The 27,716-nt window shown below is 44.5% G+C and overlaps 1 protein-coding gene and 1 long non-coding RNA gene across 6 annotated transcripts; one reads left to right on the forward strand and one right to left on the reverse strand.

The window, feature by feature from the left end:
- The first annotated feature begins 260 nt into the window (after window positions 1-260).
- Window positions 261-14,891, forward strand: LOC308457453. 4 transcript variants are annotated; one of them, XR_013976904.1, is made up of 5 exons: window positions 261-481; window positions 4,111-4,255; window positions 8,616-8,784; window positions 13,376-13,568; window positions 14,499-14,891. It is a non-coding gene; the product is annotated as an uncharacterized lncRNA (long non-coding RNA). The 4 variants fall into 4 exon arrangements; XR_013976905.1 differs by lacking the exons at window positions 13,376-13,568; window positions 14,499-14,891 and having other exon boundaries at window positions 264-481; window positions 4,147-4,255; window positions 8,616-8,967; XR_013976906.1 differs by lacking the exons at window positions 13,376-13,568; window positions 14,499-14,891 and having other exon boundaries at window positions 265-481; window positions 8,616-8,967.
- On the reverse strand, window positions 7,478-27,476 carry ERP27 (endoplasmic reticulum protein 27). 2 transcript variants are annotated; one of them, XM_080971280.1, is made up of 7 exons: window positions 27,153-27,476; window positions 26,775-26,875; window positions 23,624-23,761; window positions 15,944-16,060; window positions 12,790-12,915; window positions 9,944-10,141; window positions 7,478-8,125 (listed from the first exon to the last, which is right to left on the reverse strand). In XM_080971280.1, exons 1-7 carry the CDS (start codon window positions 27,244-27,246, stop codon window positions 8,078-8,080), a joined length of 822 nt encoding a protein of 273 aa, XP_080827406.1. In that variant the 5' UTR covers window positions 27,247-27,476; the 3' UTR covers window positions 7,478-8,077. The 2 variants fall into 2 exon arrangements, with proteins under 2 accessions (XP_080827406.1, XP_080827407.1); XM_080971281.1 differs by lacking the exon at window positions 23,624-23,761.
- Window positions 27,477-27,716: the final 240 nt, after the last annotated feature.

The following is a 27,716-nucleotide window of genomic DNA, read 5'->3' on the forward strand; positions in this document are numbered from 1 at the left end:
GATCTGCTGATAGACAGTGAGCTGGTGCTTAGGAGAAACTTCCTCTTGTCTTTCCATGGGACTTCAAATAAGTCATTACGTATCTCTTAAATAACCTATTTGATGCAAAGCTGAATAGCTCTTAGGTCATGTCTGCAACACAAGTTAAATCACCTATTTGAGACAAAGTTGGTGTGCTACATTTGATTCACTCAGATGCGGTCCATTTGAAGCTAATTACCATGTGTTCATACACCCTTGAATTCTAGAATCTCCTGCTATAGTAGCCCAATGTGGACATTCTGCTCAGGTGTAAACCTACAGGAGAAGATCGGGGCAAGTGTCCACCTGTACTCACCGAGGCTCCCCATGTGATTTAGAACTCTACTCAACTGAGATCTGAATTGGAGCCTCCTCAGATCTCTGCCCTCCCTGAGCTGGAACCTAGAAGACACTCATTCCTGCTCAATGTGTAGGTTTTACAGCCAAGTTTTTGCTCAAGGTTTGTATGACCTCTGGGCAGAGGGTGGATGGTGTACCAACAACAGCCATTGTTTAGTGTCTCCTTGGCACAATACTGGGTGCAGGCTCTCACAGCCAGATCCGACAGAGGTGTTTCCTGGTTATGGAAGATCTGTGGAGCACAGCAGCTCCTGTGCTGATGCTGCACCAAGAGTCCAGGTGGGCACAGTTGGGTCAGATCAACTCCTCGAAACACACCCACCCAGGTCTCAGTAGATCAAATTATGGGTGAGTGTGGTCTTATTATGTAGTGATGCAGCATTAAACAGCATCACACAAAGGCCAGTGAGCACAACAGGTTCTTAATTGTTCAACAAGGCAGAGATGCCTTCATCTTCCATGGTAACTTATCACTTCCCCGGTCTCTATCTTACTCTGTCCATGATCATTGAAATTAGGGTGGCATTATCTCTCTCTCCTTGCCATAGTCATGCAGCCTACCTCCATGCATCAGTACGCACCTTTCAGTGGGCATTTTGGCTGTTGAGACAGCCACTACCTCTTCTGCTTCATAAGGAGGTTGTTAGTGGTATTGGAAAAACTAGTTATGTGGCAAGTGACTCAGCCTTGTGGTCGGTGGAGGTGGACGTAGTGGTTTGGTTCTAATTCCAAATCCTTGTCTTGGCTCATTAGTTCCCAAGAACCACCAGAACGTACCAGACTGCCCTCTGTAACAGCCACAAGAGCCACCCACAGAGTATCTATCGTGCCATATTTTGGTTCCATCAAGACAAGAAGGGAATGTCAGGGGACAGAGAGACGTAGAAGCGAAGTGTCTCATCTGATTGTCATACCTCTACAGGTGTCTTCTGCAATATCACACCAAAATAAGATACAGTGGTACCTCTGGTTACATACTTAATTCGTTCCAGAGGTCCGTTCTTAACCTGAAACTGTTCTTAACCTGAAACACCACTTTAGCTAATGGAGCCTCCCGCTGCCGCCGCACCACCGGAGCACGATTTCTGTTCTCATCCTGAAGCAAAGTTCTTAACCCGAGGTACTATTTCTGGGTTAGCGGAGTCTGTAACCTGAAGCGTATGTAACCTGAAGCGTATGTAACCCGAGGTACCACTGTAACTCAATATTCAAAAGGCTGGATACTACACATCTAGTGTACCAGAGGTTAAGAGCACTGGGCGTAGAAAGCAGGGACTTGCACAGGAATGAGTATTATCATCCAAGCAAAGTCCCAAAGGATATTCCAGCTAAAATCTCAAGGCTGTATGGAGCAGTAGGAAGACTGGCATGGGACCTCTCCAAACTTTGCCCTGAGAGTAATCCGTTTCAGTTCTCCTTTTCTGAATGCGTGGGCTTTGGAGGAGGAGGACTTGTGTTGCTCATCATCAATGACATCACAGACACTACCCAATAGTCATCTTACAAGCAACTCTCCTAATCGCGATGCAGAAAGAACTGCAATTTTGAAGCAACCCCACATTATGAGCTGTTAGAGAAAGCATAGTATTTAATTTTATTAACAGAATTTTATACTGCTTAACTGTAAATAAAATACTGAAGTAGTTTACCAAGAATATAAAATATACATTTAAAATGTCAATAAAAACCAGTGTTAAAAACAAAATAAAATAAAAGCATAATGAAATAAAACAACAGTTAAAATTATGTTCTATAAGCTACAATTGTGGATAAAAATGCATGTTAGCTTTACATGTTCTTTAAATAGAAGCACTCCATGGGATGGGGAACATCTGTACAGCTGCTTCACTAGTCTATGACATTGTCTTGCAACAAACTAGAGCGGAGCAGCTGCGGTCAATTTTTCTTGCAATAACTCCTGGCAAAGGTTTCGTTCACACTAGCTAGTTGTTCATACCAGTTCATACCAGATAGCATCCTGGGATGGGCAGATCATCAGCTGGTTTGAACTGGTCTAATAAATATGTTCTCCATTAAATATCTGCAGCAACACCATCATAGTGTTTACACATGCTGGTCCCAAATGTTCTCAAAAGTGCTGACTTGAGCCTTTTGAGGAAATCTTCTGCCCCCACACTTGACAACTACTCCACTAACTGGAGGGTCTTGTGAGGACATCTGACAGCAACTTTCTATATTTTAGCACTCTGGCTGTGGCCAGCTGTGGGAGGATAGAGGATGGCTTCTTGGCCACACAGTGGTTTAAGGGCTTGTTGTTTCAAATGTGGTCTTCTAGACAAGAGAGAAAAGGAATTAAAGTTTACCAATGTACATAACAAGCCTCTTTAAAAAGTTGTCTCTATAATTATCTATGTACACTCGTGGGACAGGCATTGAGGAAACATCTCCTCATGAACACGTTAGCATAACCACAAGGTCCCTGTACATCCTGTTTTGTTTTTCCTCTGGCTTATTTGACTAAAAATGATTCACATTGCTGCAATCTGAGAAGCAAATCAATATAGCTGTTCTGCTCCTTATTTTGTAGTTATCCAGCTCTTCATAGACTCATAGAAATATATAGTGTTTAAAGGGACCCCGATGGTCATCTAGCCCAACCCCCTGCAATGCAGGAATCTCAACTATCCATGAAAACATCCTTGTTGCCTATTCCCTTTGAACATGTTATACCCCTCAATTCCTACATTCCCATCATGGGTCTCATCCCACCAGATTTTGGTAATGCCTACCGGGTCATATTTGCCATCCTGTTTTAAATGCTCCAATTCATCTTGCTTGTTTCCCATACTCTGTGCACGTGTTATACAAGTTATACAGTGCCTTTGGCTGACCCAGTCCCCTATCTTTTGTTATTTGCATGAAACAGGGACATGAAACCTCTGGCTTTCCAGAGGCTGTTGGATTCATCATCCCTGACTATTGACCAAGCTGACTGGGACCAGCAGTGGATGGAGTAGTGGTGGGGTGGAGACACTTGTCTGACCTTCCAGCAGATGAGTCACTGCTGCTTACCAGGAGGAGGGTGAGGATCAAGGTGGTTTGGTGCAAGAGCACCAGCAGAGCCACTGCAACACTCCTATTAACTCATATGCACTGCACCACCCTCCCTGACACCTTGCCCTTCCCTTTAAGCAGCACCCATTCACCTGCCAGGAGGTCAGGAAAGTACCTCTACCCCACTCCGCTGTCACTACTGGATGTCATGAGACCCGTGGAGACATTGCAGAAAGGGTAGTCAGATGAGGATGAGGAATGGGAAGAACGCAGGGAATTGGAGGAGGCTGACCCAAGGGACAATCCTAGCAAGTTGAGGGATGAGCACTTGGGACTGCACAGGAGATTGACCCAGGGATGGTCCTAGTAAATTGGGAGGTGGGAGGTGGTGATCTGGATTCAGGGGAAGGGTCTAGTGGCCTAGCAGAAGAACAGCCTGCCTCTATGGTACTGGACACCCTATGCACCTCATCCCTCAAGGAAGACACCCAGGAATACGTCTGACAGGGAGCCAGCTATGTCCCTTCCACATTTGTCTCCAAAGACGCATGGGAACAGTGCTGGTTCAAGCAAACCTTGCATGTCCTGCCTGTGTGAATAGCTGTGCACACCCCACTCTCCGAGGGAGCATGTCAAGTGTTGGATCAGTAGCTTAGTTGCACCTAGTCATGTATCATAGTACTGTGTCATGCCTTACCTGTGTGTAACCTGTAGACCCATGGTGGAATGCTGTACTGAATTAATCAACAGAACTTTCAAAACCTCCAGACGTGACAACAGTTCAAGTTCTGAGTTCAAGGGCAAGAGACAGGACACTGGCTGGGACCAATGGGATTTGGATCCACACAACATTTGGAAGGTAAAAGATTTCCTAGCCTTGGTATAAAAGAATTACAACTTAAGTATTTAAGGCAAGGCCTTCCTACGAAGTAAATATGTTCTGAAGCCTAATTTCCCAAAAAGAGATTTGCCTATGAAACCATTACATTTCACCATATGCTGAGATCGTGGGAAATGTCTTGTGACACTTGGTCATATGATATGAACATCCTCTTGCTCTGAGGATCTTTGGACACCCATCAGTCAGTGGAAACAGTACAGGACAAACAGAAATGTATGGATTTTGCCAATAGGACTGATAAAGGTAGGGCATTGGTTTTGACAAATTTTTTCTTTGCAGGTGGGGTGATGGAAATGTTCCTTTCAATTGGGGAATATTCAAAATGTCTGGATAATTATAAGTTCAGATAAATAGGAGTGGTGATGATGACATGAAGTTCTATGGATTCTATGAAGGTCAAACTGAAATGATGAGATCAGATTCATTAGGCAATACAGATCAGTAAGGTTGAGTTCGGGACACGGGTGGTGCTGTGGGTTAAACCACAGAGCCTAGGGCTTGCCGATCAGAAGGTCGAATCCCCATGACAGGGTGAGCTCCCATTGCTCAGTCCCTGCTCCTGCCAACCTAGCAGTTCGAAAGCACGTCAAAGTGCAAGTAGATAAATAGGTACCGCTCCGGCGGGAAGGTAAATGGCGTTTCCGTGCGCTGCTCTCGTTCGCCAGAAGCGGCTTAGTCATGCTGACCACATGACCCGGAAGCTGTACGCCGGCTCCCTTGGCCAGTAAAGTGAGATGAGCGCCACAACGCCAGAGTCGGTCACGACTGGACCTGATGGTCAGGGGTCCCTTTACCTTTAAGGTTTAGTTGAGAGTTTGTGTTTAGATAGATCATCCCAAAGGCCCATCTGGTCCAGCATCCTATTCTCACAGTGGCCAACCAGATCCTTGAGAAGCCTGCATGCAGGACATGAATGCAACAGCACTCTTCCCCGCCCCCATGAGTCCCAGCAACTGTCATTGACATTGCAGAAGGTGCATATCTTATCTGCCATGAACTTTTCTTATTCCTTCTTAAAGAAATCCAAGTGGGCTGCCTTTGCTACTTGCTGTACTAGCAAATTCCAGTTCAACTACTGTATGTGCTCTGTGAAGAAGTGATTCCTAACCAGGCACTTCTGTGCATCAATGATCTCTCTATCGATTCCAAGCAGTAGGAAAGCAGATGTGGGGTTTTGTGTCTGTAGGCGAGCCTGCAATACGTTCCTGGGTGTTGTTGTTGTTTACAACTTGGTGATTTGCGTGTGTGTGTGTTTTTGCACTGCCAGTTCCCAGCACAGTAGAACCCAGAGCTTTAACCGCGTGCCAATTCCACTCACGCCGTTGCGCCAAGATCCCATAGTAGGGCTGTTCAGCTTTGCAGCTCTGGTGTTGACTCAGTGCAATTCAGAGTGGAAAATGAAATCCTGAGATGAGAAGAATTAGCAAGGGACAAACGGAGGCACCCAAGAACTTGCAAGTGGCCTTGTAAGTTGCAACAAGAGGCTGTTTTAGAGGATAGAGACCCTTTGACTCAGCACTGTGGGCCATGAAAGTCCATCTCATTCCCCTGGCTGTCGTGTACTGCTGCTGCTGCTGCTGCCACCACCGCACATTGCTGCTGGTAACTCCACTTTCAGAGATGGAGGCGGCTGAGCAGGGATTAGGAGAACAAGAGTGGCCTTTTACTCCTAGCTTTGCCCTTGGGGACAGGGGGTGTTCTGTGGTTTCTCTGCTCTGCAGTACTTAGCAGTTCCCCTCAAGTCAAATGCCTTCCTGTGAGACAACGTGGCAACTGTTCACATGGCAGCAGCAATCTGTCAGGGTTAGAAAGGGTATGCCAAGAGCGAAGCGGGATAGCTCTCTGCCACATCTTGGATGCAGCGATACTCTTCATCTGTAGCAGCCTTCCTCCTCCCCACTCTTCAGCAGTCTGACTCAGCAAGCACTTCAGTTAAAGCCAGTCAGCTACAACCTCCCCCCCCCCCCACCGCCAACTACATTTTTACAATTCTGTTGTAAAGTGAGCCCCTTGCAGATTACCTTTTCGCTGGAGACTTTGACAGGATGCATTTTATATACCCTTGCTGAAGAAAAACAGAATCTTAAGTACTGAATTGGACCAAGCAGCTCTTTTTGTTCCCCATAATACTGTTGTGAGGTTTGGACAGGAGGCGGTCAGCCTGCATGATGCCAGAATCCCTTGTGATCCTGGAATCCTAGGTCCAGCAAGGGCTAAAATCTAATGTAGGATTCCATTGTTGAATTAGCCAAGGATTCTCATTACTATTTATGTGAGTACTGTACAGTCCTTAGTATGACAAGCGAAGTTTCTCCGTGTCAGAGGGCAAATGGATGGGGCCTTCTTCCTCACCTTGCTGGTAGTGAGAAAGACAAAAGCCACTTGTGTGAGAGAGAGCTGGAAGGAGGCTGCTGGCAGAAACCAGAGATTGATTTCTGCTTGAATCCAAGGCTGTGACTATGGGAGAAGCAAGAGCCCCTTGGAGTGTTAATGCTGTGATCTGCATCGTAGGCTCAGGTTATATATATGTGTAAATAAACCATATATCATAAAGACACTACAGTCTCCGCTTTCCCTCTTTCCAAGGAAACCGAGCCCTGAACCCCCTAGAATTCCACACTGCTTGGAGATTGGGGTGGCAAACAAGACTTAATGCAACTCTCACCAAACAGCTGCCATCCCATCTGGCTTCCTGAACTGTTTCTATGCCAGCTGGTTGTTATAAGAACCGTAACTTTCAAGACCTGGAGGCTGAGCTTGCTTTTTCCCCATCCTGTTTTCTTTGGGGATCTTTATAAAGCTGCTCCAGGAGGCACTTCAGCTAAAGAGTGCTTTAAAGACACAACCAACTAATCAAATACATCCAGGTTTAGGCCTCAAAGCTGTACTGCTGTAAGATTTTCCTTCAAGTGACTATTACAAGATCCTGTAGAGGAGCTATCTCAGGCCTTAATCATGAGTCTTTCCTGACACCCCCCCCCCCCCAGTTTTGATGCAACATTTTCCCAGGTGGGACTCTTCAGACACCCTTTCATTGCACTTTCATGATTATATGTGCTCATGATGCTAATGGGGAGCTCACACATGAACTATCACTACTGTTTGTGCCTGCAAAAGTTTGGTCACATTGCTTTATTCCCAATCTGTGCATATCCTGTAACCTCCTGTTGGAATCCCATATTTATTATACCACAAATGTTCTTTTTATTTTTGTTCCACTTTTGTTGCACTATAACCCCTCCAGACAGCAAAAATGTGGCCGCGTAGGGAAAGCATTGCAGAACAAACTAAAATAGAATAAACCCACCACTAACGTGGCATTGCAATGTCAAGAGCCAACTACCTGGCAGCCTGTCCAAAGCTAGCAGATCCCAGCAGCCCTTAATCTCATTGTTTGCAAAACAAGGCAGAGCTTGAATTACCAAAGAACAAAACTGAAAAGATGGAGCTGGTAAAGTAGGAAAGACAATGGGTACACCCAGACTATACCTTTAAAGCATATTCAATGCACATGTAAAGCACATGACTTCCCCCAAATAACTCTACAGTTCCCATATATCTCTGGTGAAAGCCAGAGGTATAGTGTGGTATAGTGTGGGTCTGCCCAATGTGAGCATTTATGGGAGGATCGAGGAAGTATTGAACTCGGCTGACATGGTCTGGCACATTTCTGTTGTGTGACTGTTGGTTGCTGCTGATTATCCCCCAACCCCCCAGGACAAGAGTATGCACAGAACTACAGCAGGAATTAGGTTGTGGCTAGAGGCTGTTGGAACAGAGTCAGAGTTCCTCTTTGAAGATCTTATCCTCTGGCTTAGAGTTTTCTTTCTGAAATAAAGCAGAACAAAAGGAACCACGTCAACATCATGATTTTTAGTGGAAAGATGAACTGGGAGTGGAGACACTTGAGATCCTGAAAGAGCACTTGGTGTCTCTCGCTGTGCATAGAACCATAGAACTGTAGAGTTACCCTGAGAGCCATCTAGTCCAAGCCCCTGCAATGCAGGAATCATTTGCCCAACGTGGGGCTCGAACCCACAAGCCCGAGATCAAGAGTGTCATGCTCTACCAACTGAGCCACATTAATATGGGGGCTAATCTCTTATACCATTTTAGTTTTCCTACCATCACTCAAACAAGACCTCTGAAGGCAGGAAATCTCTGTTGCACATATATATTCTGCTGTAATTGTATAAAATTTTATTGTATCGCTGTATTTACCTGTTATCTGCTAGTTACTGTAGGAAATCTGGAGTGCACATGCCTATAATATTATACATATAATGAGTATTTCATGTGATCTTTTTCATATTTTTAGCAGAACAAGGAGGTAGGGGATTCGCTTTGCATCAAGATTAAAGAGCAAGACAGGAATTAGGAGGAAAAAAATCTGTGCAGATAAACTCGGCACCGAGATATTCTGAAGATCCATTCCCTAGTGGATCTCTTCTGTCTCCACAACAGCAGCAGGCCGTATAATTCCTAAGGTTTGCTTTTTAAGGAAATGAGGCAGAGTTGCTTTTGCCAGTTCCCAAACTTTCCCCCATCATCTGGAGTCCCTGTGCCCTGACTCTTGCATGTATATTCCACCACAATTCCCCAGTTTTCCATGAGTCCAAAACCTCCTTACCCAAATCCTGGAAAAACAAAAATAAAACAACGGAACTAAACATTTCCATTGCAGGGGGGAGGAGAAAAATCAAGCTGTGTAGCCAGAGGAGAAAACATACAAACTGAATGTAATTGTTCACATTTGTTCCATTTGCATAATTTATTCCAATCCTATAATTTCAGATTTAAGAAATTATTTTTAGCACAGATCTCTAAATCTTTTGAGACTGCACAACTTTTCAGAAGGAGAAATTATTCTACTTCCATGATAGACTGAGCTACACAGAGATGGTTTCTACATGGACACTTTTTCTTAGGGAAGCGATAGAGAAGATTTCACAAGCACTCAAGAGGATGTGTATTGTGACTCTGAACTGGCTCAGGGGAAGCTATGGATGGTTACGCTTGATCACTGATGCAATAGCACTGCTATGACCCACTAATAATTCAGAACTATGTTGACAGTTGGGGATGCACACAGTACCTGCTATGTCAGAAATGATCTGCATTATTTAGGATGAGTTAAATGCATCTTTGCATTTAGACTTCATGATTTTAAAGGCACTGGGAGGGCTGACAGTTATCAGAATCTCACCTGGTAGGGATGAGTGGGTTTAACCCTTTCCTCCCCAGGTGTAGCCCTGATGAAAATAGCCCCTTAGTAGCTGTTATTTACATTGGAAGGAAATCCTCCATAGGCACCAATAAGAGACCTTAGCATTCCAGGAAAATGTTAAACACCTCCATCACCACCACTGGCTGTCTTGATAATCATTAATCCTCTTTGCCCCCCATTGACTGATATTTCCTTCTTTTTTTAAGGTGTAAAGATACACTTAATATCACATCTAGTTTGGTCCTCTGTTTATTATTTAGGTGCAAAAGCATTGCTCTGAAACACTACCAGCTGTGTCAGGTATAAAACTAGACATCAGATTGAAGTGAAAAAGTGGGTACAACATTTCCATGGGATGGGGTTGATAATGGAACAGAAAGCTGTGATTGGTCAGCCCAGTTGTCATCCTGTGCACTCACCAATTCCTTTCTCCGTAAGAAACCATTGCAAAAACCCTTTACAGTCTCCAGGGAGACTTCATCCACGGATAGCACCTCCTGCTCCTCATCTGGAGTGTGGAATGCAGCCAGTGCAGGCAGCTGAGACTTCTTCAGGTGAAAATAAGACATAACCCTGTCATTGCCCTTTGCACAGACATCCACTGAGATAAAAAGAATCTTCAAGGAGGCAATAGGAAAGGCGTAGAGATATTTTAGAATGCTCACACAGGCAAATGAATGTTATCACGCAGATTATGAGAGCTCAGAGGAGCTCCAATAACCTAGATATTTGCAAACTGTTGGCCTACGGGTCAGATCTCGCCCCCCAACCATGTTTCGTGGCCCATCAGACACACAGCAGTAACATCATGGAGCTGGGCTAGACATGGAGATTCAAACCTCACCAGTCAACCCAGTGGCAGGAAGTGGAGGAAATCACATCCTCTCTGCTTTTCAGATCTGAAGAGCAGAGAGGGCAGGTAACACTGGGTGTTCTGGTCTGCCCAGAGGGGTTTAGACCTTTCTGTGAAGCACCACAATGAAGGGAATACCATTGTGTGCATCTGTAGTCAGAATCAGCTTTGGGTACTATGCAACTTGACTTGAGGAATGGTATGTGTGTATGTGTGTGTTGCTGTTTTGCCTTGAGCAGCAAAATGGGCCAGCCTTGCAGTCTCTTCTAACTGAAAATAGCAAACCTGAATTAGCAGAGGGGACAGAGGAATGAGAGGCAAGGCCAATTGACGAGGGGGGGTCTGGGCAATTAAAAGTGGGGAATGACCATCCTTTTTATGCGGCATTTCTTATGATTTGTACTCATAATAGTATCATCTGCAAAAACAAAAAGTCTAGAGTGGCCCTATATCACTTCCCATCCCAAAGTCATGCATTTCCATCTACCTTTACTCACATAGAAAAGATAAACGCTTCTGTGTCATGCCACCCTATTCTGTTCTTCATTTAAATCTCCATCAGGAATTTTCCCCACCTCTACCTGGAGAAGCCAGAGACTGAATCTGAGACCCTGTGCATGCAAAGCATTTGCTCGATCTCTGAGCTTCCCCACATTTGTATTTTGTATGCAAATAATAATAACAAGAGATGGGAAAGCATGGTTTGGGGGATGGGATGGGTTGGGGAGAGTGACTCAGAGCTGTGTGTTCCCCATGTTTGATTCTAGCTAGACTATGCAGACCAGACAGTTATGAAGCTCTGTCTTTAATATGGGTTCCGCATAATAGTGCCATGGACTTTAGGCAAAGATTGTTGGACCTGCTCCTGCCCAAACACCAGCCTTTGATCCTGCATGTCTCAGAAGTCTTTTCACCTATTAAAACAACATTTGTGTAGAAGATGTTTGGAACTGAAAAGCTGGGGGAAAGAATTCACATGAGATCACCTACAGGTTTCTGAAGCCCCTGGTGTTTAGGTCAGTAATTTAAACAGAAGCAACAAAGAAACCTCTACGACATTATAAGCTCTGAAATTCTGACTCAGTGTCCTCAGCGCAGTTCACCTGGCATGTCCGAGGGAGGGTTGTGCTGCCATTTGAAGAAAGTTCTTCAGGCATATGGAATATTCAGAGACATCAGGAGGTGGCCAATGGAACAGGAGCAGCAGTGCCATTGGCCACTCCAAGTTCTTTTCCAGAGTTGAACTGTGACTCAGATATATAATAAAAATGGAAGCTGGCCATCAGCGAAGGAAATGGATCCCAAAAGTCTTTTGAAATACATAGCATTTCTACTTTGGCAAGTGACTACTAGTATTAAACCAAAAGTTCCCTAATGAGTTTTCATGTATTCTACAAAGTTATTTTCAATTCTAATCTCATATCTCCATGACTGTTCTCCTGGGCTACATCCACACCAGACATTAAAAGCACTCTTATACCACTTTAACAGTCTTGCCTTCCTCCAAAGCACCCTGGGAACTGCAATTTGTTAAGGTTACTGAGAATGTAAAGAAAGAGGCTCCTATTCCCTTCACAGAGCTGCAATTCCCAGCGTTCCCTGGGAAGAGGGATTGAATGTTAAACCACTCTGGGAATTGTAATTCTGTGTGGGGAATAGGGGTTTCCTAACAACTCTCATCACACTTAAGAAATTACAATCCCCAGGATGCTTTGGGAGAAGCCAAGACTGTTAAAGTGGTATAATAGTGCTTTAAAGGTATAGATGTGGCCCATATCTCCTGTTGCCACTGTCCATTCCCTTGCTGCCACCCCTGGGCTCAGTTGGCATGATTTCCTGAGCAGGGGGGTGGGGAGAACAAAGTGTGAGGAATTTAGTTCCTTCTCCTTTTCATTGCTCACCTGCTGCTACTGGGGAGTGAGTCTTGGCAAGTGCTTGTTGATGCCAACAGCAGGTGTCAACCCCAGCGACGTAGCTAGCCGCTCGGGTGCCTGGTGCAGGGGCGTGTCCTGTAGCCGGGAGCAGGGCAAGCCGCCCATGGGGCCAGACAAGCCTCTCCGATGCTTGGAGCCTCTCTGCCGCTTCCCCCTCAGCTGTAGGACGGCTGAGGGAGAAGCAGTAGGCAGGGGTAAGTCCTATGCTGCCATTTCAGGCAGCATGGAACCTGCAGGTGCCTAAGCCACCGCGTCACTCCTAAAAAGTTTTGTGAGCCCAATTTTTAATTTTTAAACTCATTTTGTCACCCACCCGGTAATGACACCCGGTGTGGACCGCACCCCTTGCACCCCCTTCTTCCGCCACTGGTCAACCCCGCTTTAGACCGTAGTGTGCCCAATCATAAATTACTGCTTCTGTCTGGAAGGATCAAAAAAACAACAACAACCCTTGCACCCCAAGTTGCCTCAAACTTACCTTCCCTTGGAAGAGAACTGCTGCTTCACAATAGTTGTCCATCATCTCCACATGCTTTGGGGATGACTTGTCAGTGAACAAGAGAAGGTGGGTCTGAATGGTACTATTAAAGAGACCTACTGCAGTCTGTCAATATATCAGAGATGGAGAAATATGTTGATTAGGGAATGTGAGATCTGAGGCACTCTTGGAGCACCAAGCCCTAAAACCTAGAACACTGAAAACGTAAGGCTAGCCCTCAGAATCATGACAATGCTCCCTCGAGTTTGTATCCAAATGAAAGAGCATAATGCAATGGATTAAAAGCAGAGAGGCAAAGAGCAGAGGTGATTTACATTTCAGGATGAAGTAGAGCTGGACCGAGGTGGTGCAGTTGAATCTGCACAAAGTTCAGGCAAGTCCAGCTAAGATGGTTAGTAAGATAGGTGTTACTTGATTTGTCAGAACATTGATCAGTTTTGCTCTGATTAATCTATTTATCAACCCTCAACTGTTTTCCTCTTTGTGTCTGCGCATTGTATTTGTTAAACTGGCAAAAAAACAAAAACCCACAAATTAGAAGAATTCACAGGTGTGCTCTTTTTAGAACTGCTGGATTCAGACATAGGCCAATAGATGCTTGAATTCAAGCAAAAGAAGAGGCATCTCAACACTCTTCTTCGAACAACAAACAGGTGGATAAGTCAGTACAGGACTGTGCTATTGGCTACAGCCCACCCCCAGCCCTCAATGGCTGCATACTGAGCTTGACATCTGCAAAAGGGAAGCATAGGCAATTGGTAAGCATTTGTTATACATAAACAATTTCTAAGGACAAGCCACATTAACCAACATCCTCCTTTCCTATTTTTGACTTCTCCTATTTATATTTTGTTTGTATGTTACTATAATTTTTCAAAACAGTAATAAAACTTCTCTCTCTCTCTCTCTCTCTCTCTGTGTGTGTGTGTGTGTGTGTGTGTGTGTGTGTTTAAGAGTTGCTTGTAAGAGAATATGTTTCAGGTGAGGATTTGGAAACTCAAGATTTTCTCAAAAACACAAATCCAGGACCCAAATTGATGGTGGAATTAAATATTTAGTTCCTAAGGGGTGTGTGCGCCTTTTGTTGTATTTGTGTTGTTGTTTAACCTGTAAGAATAAAAGCAATTAAACATCATTATTTTTCAAGGAAGTCAATATTTTTTAAAAAAAGCTTGATATTTTAAATCAAGGTCCTCTCCAGATGGAGGATGATGATGATGGTGATGATAGTTGCTGTGTATTCTGCAACAGGATATTGACCTTGACACAACAACAGTGGTGGATTTATTCTGATTTTGTTTGTTTTGAGATGCATCCCCTATGCTACCACATTATTGCTGTCCAAGTGCTTATATCGCAAGAAAAGCCAGACAAAAATACACCGGAACATTTGTGGTATTAAAAATTATGAGATTTTGGCAGGAAATTAAGGGGTGTGGAAGTGAAGCAGGGTTACCACCCTAAAACTTTTGCAAGCACAAACAGTATTGAAAGTAGGGCCTCATGTGACAGCCCTGTTATTAGCATCAGGAGCATAGAACAAGAATATATCGAGGGCGTGGGCTTATTTGTTTGCTTGTTCGTTTGCATTTAACAAAGTTGATTCTCTACAGTTCACATTTGAGATTGCAGATCCCAGTTGTCCTTTTAATGTTCATCAATGTTATGTCTTTGTGTTTGCCCTAAAGGTTGCTGGCTGCCCTTTCAAACACAGCTTTTAAGATCTTCAGCTCAGTCCATTACCTCTTTAACTGGAAGGATGCCCAACTGAGTTCAATGGGACTTACTCCCAGCATGCGAGAATGCAGCCCTCACTGCTCCATTTCCATGTATTTTATTTACCACTCTGCATGTACGCTTTTTAATCACCATGGAATTCTATGCTTCCTATTTTTAAAAAAACTTATGTGAGTCTTTATTCTAAACGTGATATATACCACCATTTGGCTTAAGCTGCTTCTCTGAGTCAGACTGCAAACCTTAAGAAGCGAAGGATGGAAAATCCTGTGGAAGTGTTACCACTGCAATGGCAACCAAGAAAAAACACATACACACACACACACACACACACACAAGTACACCTTTCTGATGCTATCATTCCTATTTAGAAAAACATAGAAGAAGCCTGGAAAACATTTCAACACCGATCTGAACTGTGTTTGAAAGCCACAAGTCGAAGCAGACTGGATGCTAACAACATGGAAAGTAGACCGGGAACTCTCCATATATCACTGGGAATGACTGAGCTGTACACACTAGCCCTCTGTGAAGAGCCTCAAGTTGCCTGGTATTGCCAATGGGCTCCTCGCATAGTTTCCTGTCGGCGGATAATTTGTCATCTGACTTTTTCCTTCCCCTTGCACTTTCCCCCCACCCTTCTCCCACAAGCCAAACAAGGGCCTGTGGACACCCTACAGCTGACCTACCGCCTCCCTGTGCGCTACACCCACCCACAGGGAGATTGGCAGGATGGGGGGTGGGGGTTGAGAGAGGCTCTGTGTCAATAAAAAGAAGGAAAGAGTGTGTGTGTGTGTATTCCAGAATTCACAAGAAAAGGTCAGAGAGTGCATTTCTCGAAGAGCCTTCCAGCTCAAGAGCTGTGGGATTTGGAGCATTGTGGGAGGTCCAGCGTACTAGGCCCTACGTCAAGCTCCGTGCTCAGTTTCTCAGATCACAGAAGACGGGAAGGTTGAAGGAGCAGCAGGTAGGAAGTGCAAGGAAAGCTTAGGGAGAGAGACATCAGAACATAAGGAAAGCCAATGGCCCACCCAGTCCAGCACCCTCTTCTCACATTGGACAACCAGATGCCTGTAGGAAACCTGCAAGCAGGTTCCAAGCACAAGAGCCCTCTTTCCTCCTGTGGTTTCCAGCAACTGGTATTCCAAACCATTGCTGCCTCTAACTATAGAGGCAGAGCATAGCAACCATGGCTAGTAGCCATCGATAGCCATGGATTTGTCCATTTGTCTTTTAAAGCCACCCAAGTTGGTGGCCATCCCTGCCACTATTCAATTAACTCATTCTTGGGTCAAGAAACAGGCAGTAATTTCATGGGTTTGTTCTCTCCAAAGTGAACTCGGTATTCAAATGCCTGGGTATAACTCCAGCATGATATAGAGACGTCCTTTCTTACCATAGGGTTGTACTCAGTTACCCAGCGGAGTTCATTGATCCGAACAAAGCGACTCAGCTTGGTGGCGTCAATTCCACTGTTGTCTTTGATTTCCAGGTCTTGCCGCTTGTTATCCACCTGAAGCAAAGCAAATAGTCTCACCGTTGTCACCCTGCCCCAAACATTGTCCCTTAAAACACTTGCAAAATCAACGTCATGTGTCTTGGGAGGCAGGAAAGCCAATAGGGTCTCTGGGCCCAGTAAATTATTTGTATGACGCACCCAATCCTGCCCAGGATGGGGTCCTTAGCCAGATTATGGAAGTTCTACGACCTCAGCCCCCCCCCCAAAAAAACCGGTTAATCTCCATGCAACCCAGCTGTGAGGCAGCAATACGTTATATTTCCACTCCCACAAACACACAGTATGTATTCCTGTGTATGGTTCACTTTTGGCCTAAGATTTTCATGAGGACTATCCTACTGATTTATCCCAGAGCCTCGAATAAACTTTTTACAGTGGTACCTCGGGTTAAGTACTTAATTCGTTCCGGAGATCCGTATTTAACCTGAAACTGTTCTTAACCTGAAGCACCACTTTAGCTAATGGGGGCCTCCTGCTGCTGCCACGCCGCCGGAGCACAATTTCTGTTCTCATCCTGAAGCAAAGTTCTTAACCTGAAGCACTATTTCTGGGTTAGCGGAGTCTGTAATCCGAAGCGTATGTAACCTGAAGCATATGTAACCCAAGGTACCACTGTAATTTGCTCTTTTGCCATAAGCTGAAGGGTATGATAGAAACATTTTAAAAATAAAATCAGATGTGGCTGTTATCAGTTGCATTAAATTGCCCTAGACATTAGAGATATGGGGATTAGCAAGCAAACATTTGTGGGACCTCTGGAAAAAGGATCTTAAACCAACCTAAATCTCTTTCCTTTTTGAAAATATTTGCCTGCTCACTTCATTACTTCTAAACTGGCACAGGCATGTATGGATTTCCTGGAAACATTGTGCAAGCAAGAATCCTCTCCAATAAATAGAGGAATTTTTCCAGCAGATCAAGAAAAGAAAATATTTAGGCTCCACAAATACTGTTTTTTTGGAAAAGATTCTTTGACATCTTCCTGGATCTATCTTCCTGATGGACCTCTTAGTAGGCCGGCAGGCAGGAAACGAAAATTCAACAAGAAATCCCAGAGGAATAATAAGGTGTTCAATTAATGTATTGACCCAGCAAGGCAAAGCTGAATCCTTGTGATTATTTTTTAAAAGAATATTATGGATGAGATATATGGAACTTAGGAAATGGCACATAGAAATCCTATACTGTCATACGCCATAAATGGAGTTGTCATTTCCAGAAACAGATCTACCAACATAGTCCTCGTTTGCTTTTCCCTGGAGCTAGTTCTTGACTCTGGTGCATTACTAGCCCTCTTCAGGCCACAGCTGAGAGGACTGAGGAGTGAGTCTTCTCTCACAAGCTTGGAAGGAAAACAAGAGCAGCTCCATGGAAAGTAAAGAGTGTTAGACTGGCACTAAACTAAAGTGAGCCAGAGTACATAAACCTTTGGGATGGTTCCAAAGACCACCAGAGTCAGTGGAAAGCGTCTTCATTGGGGGTTGGAATAGACTGCAGACTACTGCAAGAACATTGAACAAGTCTAATCTAATGCTTTGCATTTCCCCCCTGTTCTAGTAAAAAATCATATGTTTGTGTGTGTGTGTGTGTGTTCTATTGACATACCTACAAACATATATACACCCACAGACACTGGGTGGTGTGACCCATCCAATCCCACTGGATTGGGCCAGGGCTCAAGAGTCATGTTATTTTTATTGCAAAATTGATGGTATCTCAAGCTGAAGTTCTTGGAAGACATGAAAAGTGCATAAAGGTCGGGAGGGTGGTTAAAACAGGCTCTAACACAGGTACATGCATAGAAACAGTTATTTATGAAGGGAACCAGGAATGTGTGTCTGTGGTGTTTTTTTTAATCGCACAGTGTTTCTGAGCATGGGCAGAATACCTTTCCCTTTGAAAGTAGAAGCTGTTGGGATGTTTTTAAAAAGTCAATGGAAAGATGAATTTGTCATTCACAGAACCATAGGGAGTGTCAAAATGGCACCAAATGCAAATTCACCCCATGCCAAAGAGAACCCTGGAAAAAACAGGGGAGGAAATGCAAATGGGTTGCACAGGCAGAAAAAGTAAACCTATCAAAATAACTCCAGTGCAGGGCAGATTTTACCTATGTTTCCTGGGAAATTAAGTCTGTTCTTCCATTAAGGGGATGAAATGTGACAGAAGTTTGACAATCCCTGTTCTACTCTTATCACAATGAATGAGGCTTGTCTCACTGAAAGCAATAGGCCTTTGAATCAGGGGCAGAGCCATAAACTGCTTGTATGAGTTTGATTGGAGTACAGTAGCCATGTCTACCCAGAATTAGGTCCTTCTGCACTGAATGACATTTACTCCCAGGCAAGCGAGGAGGGATTGCAACTTAAGGCCACAGTGCTATCCATGCTTTTCTGGGAATAAGTCCCATTGAACACAGCTGGACTTGCTTGAATGAAGCAATAATTGTTTGATTAATTGCAGTCAGATTCATTTTCTTATGCATTTTTTCACAATTCTACAGATATTTTGTTCTGGACTCCTGCCTCAGTTCCCCACACCTCTTTTCACTTCTTCCAAATTTATTCAAGGGAAGGCAGGCTGAGAGGGAACTATATAAATTCTTCAACTTTTTTGCAAGACAATTGGCAAAGCTGTATATCTACCCTGTCAACCTAGTTTAATTTTAGCTGCATCTATTTGTTTATCTCATATTAAGGACAAACATGAATCTAGAAGGGTGTATTTAGGTTGTCGGCCTTCCACAATCAAATGATGATGTTTATTTCCCTCACAGTACAGATCTTTGAAGAGTCTTTGGAAGAGGAACGTTATGACCAATGGAAACAGGCCAGTGAAATCTGGTTTCCATTTGTAACACCTGTTGAAATTACATACAAAGTTAATGGTGAGTCATCCTAACAAACTTGCCACATTTCATTGTACTTCATAAATTTGGGAGTGAAGGTGAGAGTATTCCATTCCAAATAGGTTACCAGCTGCCTCTAACTTGCACAACATTTTAAAATCCCAAATGAAGGCATAACCAAGTTACCTTGCCCAGCTGTAAGGCCACCATTAAACAGTGGTACCTTGGGTTAAGAACTTAATTCGTTCTGGAGGTCCGTTCTTAACCTGAAACGGTTCTTAACCTGAAGTATCATTTTAGCTACTGGGGCCTGCCACTGCCGCCGTGCCGCCAGCATGCGATTTCTGTTCTCATCCTGAGGTAAAGTTCTTAACCTGAGGTACTACTTCTGGGTTAGTGGAGTCTGTAACCTGAAGCATCTGTAACCTGAAGCGTCTGTAACCCAAGGTACCACTGTAATTGGGATAAAGGGCTTTTTAGAGACTTGCTGCTGTTTATAGAGACTTGCCTCCCTAATAAAGAAAAAGATTGGAGTGACCCATAGTCAACTTCCAGTACTAAATTGGAAGCTACAACTAACCCATCGCTCTACCCCTACATCTAGATATGGCAAGCATTTGTGCCTGCAGCGACCAAGTTCTCTTCATGACTGGAAGCGCTAACCTGCTCTGCCCCAGGATTCGGACCCCACCCCACACAGCACACACAGCCCAGCAAGCCGCCTCCTTCCCTGATGGCTTCTGGGCTGACAAAAGACCACAATAAACCAGGATGCTACCTAGCCAAGGAAGCTGCTCCCAATATGCCTACGCAAAGTAAGCTGAAGGATTTCCTGTGCACTGCTATGAACTGCAATGTCAGGTTACCAATGGGGGCTGTGTTTGTACACCCCCTCCATTCCTTCTTCGGCTTCTGCCAGTAAGTAAATAAGATCATTGTTAGCTTTGCCACCTCTCCCACAGAGAGGGGAGTGGTGGGGGATACCTTCCTGACCACAGCTCATTTACTGGTGTGATTTGAATTTTGCTGTCTAGCCCTTTTGAAAGTCCCTACTGGTAAAGGCTGAAGAGAGTTGGAAATCAGCAGCAAAGCTCTGCCAGGCTGGCCTAGTGGCAGGAAGGGCAAGTAGCAGAGGGAGGATGAAGAGAGCATAGGCAGCCAGGTGTGTGTGTGTGTGTGAGAGAGAGAGAGAGAGAGAGAGAGAGCCTAGAAGGTAACACTAGTTGATCTGTCCCTGCCTTGGGCATTTGTTCAGGGGGGAAATGGACTTGCCATGAAGGGCCAACATAAAGCAAAAGTAAGAGTGTGCTAACTGATGGGAGTCAAGCAGTAACACTTGCAATATTTTACCAGAACTGGGCGGCAGCAGCAATAGACAGAAAGGCAAGCTATTCTTCATTCGCGGATTCCTCCTTAAGTAACTGCTTAGACTCATGGACTCCCAAGGGTCATCTAGTCCCAACCTCCTGAAATGCAGGAATCTCAGCTGAAGCATCCATGACCGATGGCCATCCAACCTCTGCTTAAAAACCTTCAAGGAAGGAGAGTCCGCAACCTCCCAAGGGAGACCATTCCACTGTCGAACAGCTTACTATCAGAAAGGTTTTCCACACATCTAGTCGGAATCTCCTTCCTTGTAACTTGAATCCATTGGTTCGAGTCCTACCCTCCAGAGCAGGAGCAAACAAGTTTGTTGGTAAGGTAGATAACTTAAGGCCTGCCTGCCTGTTTCCTAAGTTTCATTAGTTCAAGCCAGATGCAGGATGTGCTCAGAATGGCTTTGTCAACCTTAAGTTTCTACCAGCAGTCTTAACCTGACTATTCCTTTCTGTAGTATGTTTACCAAACTTCAACAGCAGCAGCCTTCTTGAGTAATGCTACTTCAGCTTGCAGGAAGGAGAACACTTGTTTGAATGAAATACCAACAGCATCAGAACCTAAGAAGAACCTTCTGGATCAGACCAGTGGCCCATCTAGTCCCTCAGCTTGCTCTCACAGTGGCTGCATTGTTAAGTTGCCTGTGGGGAAACCAGCAAACAGGATTCGAGCGCAAGAGTACTCTTCCGTCCTGTGCCAACCCAGCAACTAGTATTCAGAAGCATTGCTGACTCCAGTCACGGCTTGTAGCCTTTGACAGCCGTCTCCTCCATGAGTTTGTCTAATCCTCATTAAAAGAAGCCATCCAGTTGGGAGCGAGTTCCATAGTTTAACCATCAACAGAAAGCTACCATATCAGAGAAAGGGATGCTGCTCTACACACGCATGTTCATTTTCTATGTGCAGGGTTTAAAAAAAGATATTCAGACAAAATTTTATTTCACTTCACCACCACCCATAGACTTAATGGCTTACTCCAGGAAGTCCTGTACATTTTAATTAGTCTGATCCAGCTGATTCCCCTAATGGACATCATGCCCAGGATTCACTTCCTGCTGCTCTTTTATTTGTCCTGCAGGTTCAAGTTAAACATACATTCGATAGTGGTGGGACAGCAACACACCATAAACTGTAGCCTGCCCCATGAGAGATGGAAGGGAGGTGAGCACACCAGCTAATCATGGGTAGGCAAACTAAGGCCCGGGGGCCAAATCCGGCCCACTCGCCTTCTAAATCCAGCCCATGGATGGTCCGGGAATCAGCATGTTCTTACATGAGTAGAATGTGTGCTTTTATTTAAAATGCATCTCTGGGTTATTTGTGGGGCATAGGAATTCATTCATTCCCCCCCCCCCAAAAAAAATATATAGTCTGGCCCCCCACAAGGTTTGAGGGACAGTGGACCAGCCCCGTGCTGAAAAAGTTTGCTGATCCCTAAGCTAACTTATTCCCTCTGAGGGTCTTCATCACTATGGCTACCTCTCATGCATAGCCCCAACCTGGTGTCAGTCAGGGGGTTCTCAAAGGACAAATCAGACACACCACTGGCCAAGGGTCTGGAGGAGCAGGAAGGGTCCTTTGAAATGAACAATGGGCTGAAGAACCATTGGAACTGTCATAGGAGGAGCCACCACCATCTAGTCCTTAAGAACACTTGGGGTTCTCAAGGGCCAGGGCTTAGGGGGCTGAATGGCAGCAACATAGCCTGTATCTACAGATCCAGATCCTCCATGTGGCTTGTAAGGGGTCTCCTTCTAAGTAAGCAATGTCTGGAATACCTTCACTATTAGCAGCTGTGCTTAGGATGTGGTCTAGGAGGTCAGCATGTATAAGGTTTCCCTTTGGGGCTTTCCAGATGCTGGAAACAACAGAGGACTCTGGCTCTTTGTTATTTCCTTTGCAGTGTTGTATCTCGCCTGAACTCCCTGTGATATTGATCTTGGACTGTTGCCTTGCCTTTGGATCATGTTTTGGTTCCGAGACTGATTTTCTGGGGTTTGTTTGGACTGCTCTGCATCTGCAGCCCTGCCCTTGCTAGTGAGTGTTTTTTGCTAGTAGACTTATACCTGCTGAGATTGGGACCCTGGCCCCAGAGGGCATCCATAGGAGCATGACTTAAAAATAAATAAATCCTGAATGCTTTTAATCTAAAACAGCCATTTAATCTATTATTTATTTACTTATGGTTTTGCATGGCAATAATTGAAACAGTTATTGCAATGATATTTTCGGGGTGGGGGAGAATTCTAGGAGTTGACTGAAGGAGCAATTAGGATAGGAAATCAGGGGGAAATGTATCCATCAAAAAACCTAGCCTAGACTGATTGGCTGTGTCAAGACAGGGGTGTTATCTTGCACAACAAGTTGCTTAGATCTGATTTTTCCATGTAAGGGTGTCCATAGACAAGCTGTTTACATTTTCTGCCTGATTCCTAAACCAATGACCCGTATCCACACTATGCGGCTCCACTGATCCCTTGATCCAAAGAAATCAAACTCCGCTTAAGTTCTGCACCCCTGGACCTTCTCACTGCACAGGGAAGTCAGATGCGTGTGACCGTTCAATCTTAGAACAGCAAGGCAGTGGTCAAGTGTTATGTAGAGGTTCTAGTAATTGCCACAGGGCAGCTGACATGAATTTGTTTTTAATGAGACAGTCATATGTGTCTTGCCAAAGTCTACAAGTCTATGGTTACTGGGCATATGTTAATCAGGATTGCAAGCCTTTGATCTTCATTTTAGCAAAGTTGTAGCTGAACTAAAGTCCTTCCAAAATATTCCATTGGCCTTTAAAAGAAAGAGAGGAGGGGGTTGTTCTCTTCATGTTTTGTATGTAGAGCGTACAGATTTCATGGGCCAACATTCCTACCTAGCGCATTCCAGCTCTTTTCTGTTGCTCTTGGAAAGACTTAGCCTCTCCTTCTGAGTATAATATTGATTTCTACCAAGAGACTGTCGGAAGAAGAGAACCCAGTTAACACACCAAGTTACAGCAGCACCTGGATCAGCAAAGGCTTCTTCATTGGGGTGAATAGAGCCCTGTCCACCAATGTTAGTATGACTTAGCCACCCTCCACCTGCCTGCCTTCTTACTTATAAACAGGGGGTTAGAATTGCTTATCAGCTTCCTCCTCCTTGCATCAGTGTTGCTTGTTGTAGAACTCAGTAAAGAGGTTAAAGACTGGAATCCGTTGGCTTGGCCTGTCCTTGGTTACGGCGCCACCTGCTGTTGGCCTCCCTGCCTTCTACCCTACCAGTTCCAATGGGCATCAGCCACCACTGACCTGTTTGCTGGAAGCAGCAGAACTACAAGCGAAAAAACAAAAACCTACCATACGGAAGAGGGAGATGGTGTTTGTTGTGATGTTATAATGGGAAAGAACATTAGAGGAGGTGCAGAGCCCAAACGGTACATCTTGCATATCTTGTACCATTTTAAGGAATTCTGAAAGTTCTGGTCGCTCTGGATCCTGAAAAGGAGAGGGGAAGAGAGAATGAAAAAAAAATGGGGGAGGGACAACTTATTGTTCTCCTTCCTATGATGATGGCATCAAGATAAGATGGGAAGTCTTGCCCATTAGTCTGTGTGGCAACAGAGCTCACTCTTTGGACATGCAAATGGAAGTACTTAACTGGCCAGCTGAAGCCATTACCTTAACAAAGGAACTTCTTTGGCTGGTTCAGCAGGTTTCTTCTTATAGATTCTAGGCTAATAAATACAGGATCACAAGTTGGAGGGGACCGATGAGTAGTCATCCAGACCACCCTATAAAACTATCAAAGTCATTTCAGTCTATAGTGTAGCTGTACCCTTAAAGAGGTAGAATGAGAGGAAAAGAGAAAGGTGGAGGATATGGGTGTGTGTGGAGAAAAATAGAGCAGGAAAATGTACTAAATAAAGACTAAGAAAGCAGCTCTGTAGGCAGAAATCTCTGCCTCTGATTTTCTTCAGGGCTTTGGCTTTCCACTGCAATTTAAGTGAAGGATGATGACATCTAGCGGCTGCTTGTAGTTGTGCAGGTTAATAATAATAATAATAATAATTTTATTATATATACCCCACCCATCTGGCTGGCTTTCCCCAGTCACTCTGGGCGGCTCCCAACAGAACACTAAAAAGAAAATAAAACCTCAAACATTAAAAACTTTCCTAAACAGGTTTCTTTAGCGGCCCTTATTCTGCATGAGTCAGTATTCCATGACAAGGATTACTGGACATCCCTCAATAAATGAATATTCTGGATGACCTTCCAGACTGATCACCTGCTGTATTTAAAAGAGAATGAGCAATACATTCCTGCTACCATGGCTGCAATTATAAACCAGATGCAACTAAAGTCATGAGGCTCCTTAAACAGTGCAGAGTGCTTGACTTTCCTTTGTGCTCTGTTGAACCTTAGGCCCTGAGACTGTAGATGACAGCACTTCCTCACTGGGAGATACCACCTGTTTTTCTGTCCTTTGGAGCCAATACAGCAATCTCTATCTACTTATTGAGATTCTAAGACTGTTTCATGGGTACTTAAAGAGTAGGCATTAAAACACATTAAATATCTCTCTCTGCCACCATCAAAAAAGGATGTCAAGGTGTTGGTGAACCACACATAGCTGTTTGTTTTCTGACCCATTCCGTCCCAGCCCTCCTTGCATCTTTAGACAGACTCTCAGTATAAAACGAGGTAGCGCTCAGAGACTGGAAATGCACAACTTAGCAAATATTTTAAGATAATTTTGCTCTGCATCCTTTCTACATCTCAAATAACAGTGACAGTTGGCCCTTTAAAACGTCTATTTCCTGAAACTGTTTTCAATCAAGTTAAAATTCTCAGAGATTGAAACTGAGATTGAAACAAAGTTTACAGCTAATGTGGTTCAATTGGGGAAAAGAAGTTGGGTTGAAAATAACAGGGGTGGAAGAGAGAGACCTCATATTAAACAAAGGCCTCTTCATCATTTTATTATTGTTGTTGAGCAGCTGGTTCTAGAGCGGAAGCAGAAGCGTGGACTGAAAATACATCGGTAAGTTCAAACTGAGGAAGAAAGCACTTTTGAGTATTCAGTGATTAATCAACTGGGCTTTAGCTGGACGAACCAAATTCCAAGCCTTTGAAAACTTGGCTTCACATTTGTAAAGTGTGTTTATAGAGACAGTGATATTTTTAACAATAGCAGTGCAATGTTCTGTTGAAGTACAGCACAATGTTTAGTAAGTCCATTGAACTATTGCTAGGATTGTTGTTTGTCCTACTTTACAGAGAACAGTCCTCCATTTGAAGGAGCCTTCTATTCGTACACATTTTATTTGAGTCTTGGCGGTGGTTTGTTTTGCGGGGACTCTTCTGGCAGAGAAGCAGCACCGGCATCAGTGCTGATTTCCAGTGCAATCGCGCCAATTTCCAGTGAGATCATGCAATGCTTGGAGAGCAAGCTCTCACTGGAAATTGGCACAATCCCACCAGAAATCAGTGGCAGAAGCAGCAGGACAAGTGGTGCAGGGCAACAGCAGCAGCACTTCTTGTTATGGCAAAACAGGAAACGCTGCCCGTTTGGCAGTGACATTCCTCCCATTAGCACCGGACAACTGCCATTTTTAATTTCCCACAATGCTCCAGTGTCAATATATCAGGTGTTCTATAGTGTTGGGGGGGGGATATAGTAGTAGTAGCTTGTAGCTGCCAGGTGAGGAGCCATGACAAACATTGATCCTTACTGGGTCATTTGGGCCCTGGAAGCTGCCAGAGGATGTCAAGTACTGATGCTGGCCATAAATGTGAGAAATGACCTTCAGAAAACACACCGAAAACTGAGAAGGGAGAAAACTATGTACTCAAGATAATTTTGGGATCAATATGCTTTTGGGTGCAGGTGGCACTGTGGTCTAAACCACAGAGCCTAGGGCTTGCCGATTGGAAGGTCACAGTTCGAATCCCCACAACAGGGGTGAGCTCCCGTTGTTTGGTCCCAGCTCCTGCCCACCCAGCAGTTCAAAAGCACGCCAAGTGCAAGTAAATAGATAGGTACTGCTCTGGTGGGAAGGTAAACAGCGTTTCCGTGCGCTGCTCTGGTTTGCCAGAAGCGGCTTAGTCATGCTGGCCATATGACCCAGAGGCTGCCTGCGGACAAACGCCGGCTCCCTCGGCCTATAGAGCAAGATGAACATGCAACTCCAGAGTTGTCCGTGACTGGACCTAACGGTCAAGGGTACCTTTACCTTTATGCTTTTGGAACTTGGACTGTGTGCTCACACAACAGTCATAGTCTCCTTCCTGAACCAGACAGCATTAAGGTGTTATATTGTCCTCCTATGACATCATCACTGCTCACAAAAGTCCAACTACTTTTGCTGACAAAATTTTAACAACCATAGATGGGAGCAACTATTTTTTACACGGTTCTCCACATAATACAGGGTTGTAAGGAGGTTGTGCTAGAGTGCCCAGCATGAAAGTTTAAGTCTACAGCTACAGAGTCATCTTAACAAACCTGGAAGAATCCAACGACAACCACCTCAGCTGCACTGACAAATGCGGCCACGGCTGCAACGTCCTCCAACTGTACTGGTTTTCTCGCATCTTCAGGGGTACCTAAGAAGTGGAGGAAGGTATAGCCAGCCTCTTTTCGTAGCTACATGGATGCACACAAACACACTGTACCTGACCCTCCTTGAATGTTTTTATCAGATTTCACAGACAAAAGCGATGAGCCTTCATGGCTGCCTTCAGAACGCTTCCCACATTCTCACTTGGGAGCAGCAGTTCCTCAGCTAGAATGGCTGCTTCCATCTGGATGAGCCCTCCTACTCTATGTGCCAATCCCCACAGCCTCACCACCTCTTTGGAATTCAAGCCATTCCTCCCTTACCTTTGGGTGCTGGCTCCTTCTCAGCACATTCCAACATGAAGGCACAACTGAGAAGGGACATAAGGAACCACTGCTGCAAAACAGAGGTTTTCATTGCCTTGCCTCGTTTCTCTCCTTGCCACGAGCTCTGCTTTGAGCCAGATATCGGAAAGGGGACTTGCCATCTGTCCCCGAATCTGATGTGGCAACACCTAAAGCTGTGGGAGTGAAACACCTGTAAATGTTCAGATCTGTTAGTTCACAAGATAAGAGACTTCAGGGACAGGAGGCTCCCGGAGGTTTCTTTTTGCAAGTGTTTAGTTCCTCATTTTGTTGGCAATAGGACTCCCTTTTTCATAGTGGTCTAGGCACAGCGAAGATAACAAAGAAAGACCTTATTTATTATAATCAGAGCCTTGTCTCCCACTTATTATGCAACCAAGGCACTCTAGGGTTGTCAGTGCTCGCCCCCAAACCATTTTTAATCAAGCTTCGCTCAGTTAAAGGTATCTCAGTAGTTTAATTTAATGTGTTTACTTGATTAAATCTGCATGAATATTGTATAGGAATGAAACAATAGTTCTG

Source organism: Podarcis pityusensis (assembly GCF_964106645.2).
Source record: "Podarcis pityusensis genome assembly, chromosome: 10".
Classification (NCBI taxonomy): domain Eukaryota; kingdom Metazoa; phylum Chordata; class Lepidosauria; order Squamata; family Lacertidae; genus Podarcis; species Podarcis pityusensis.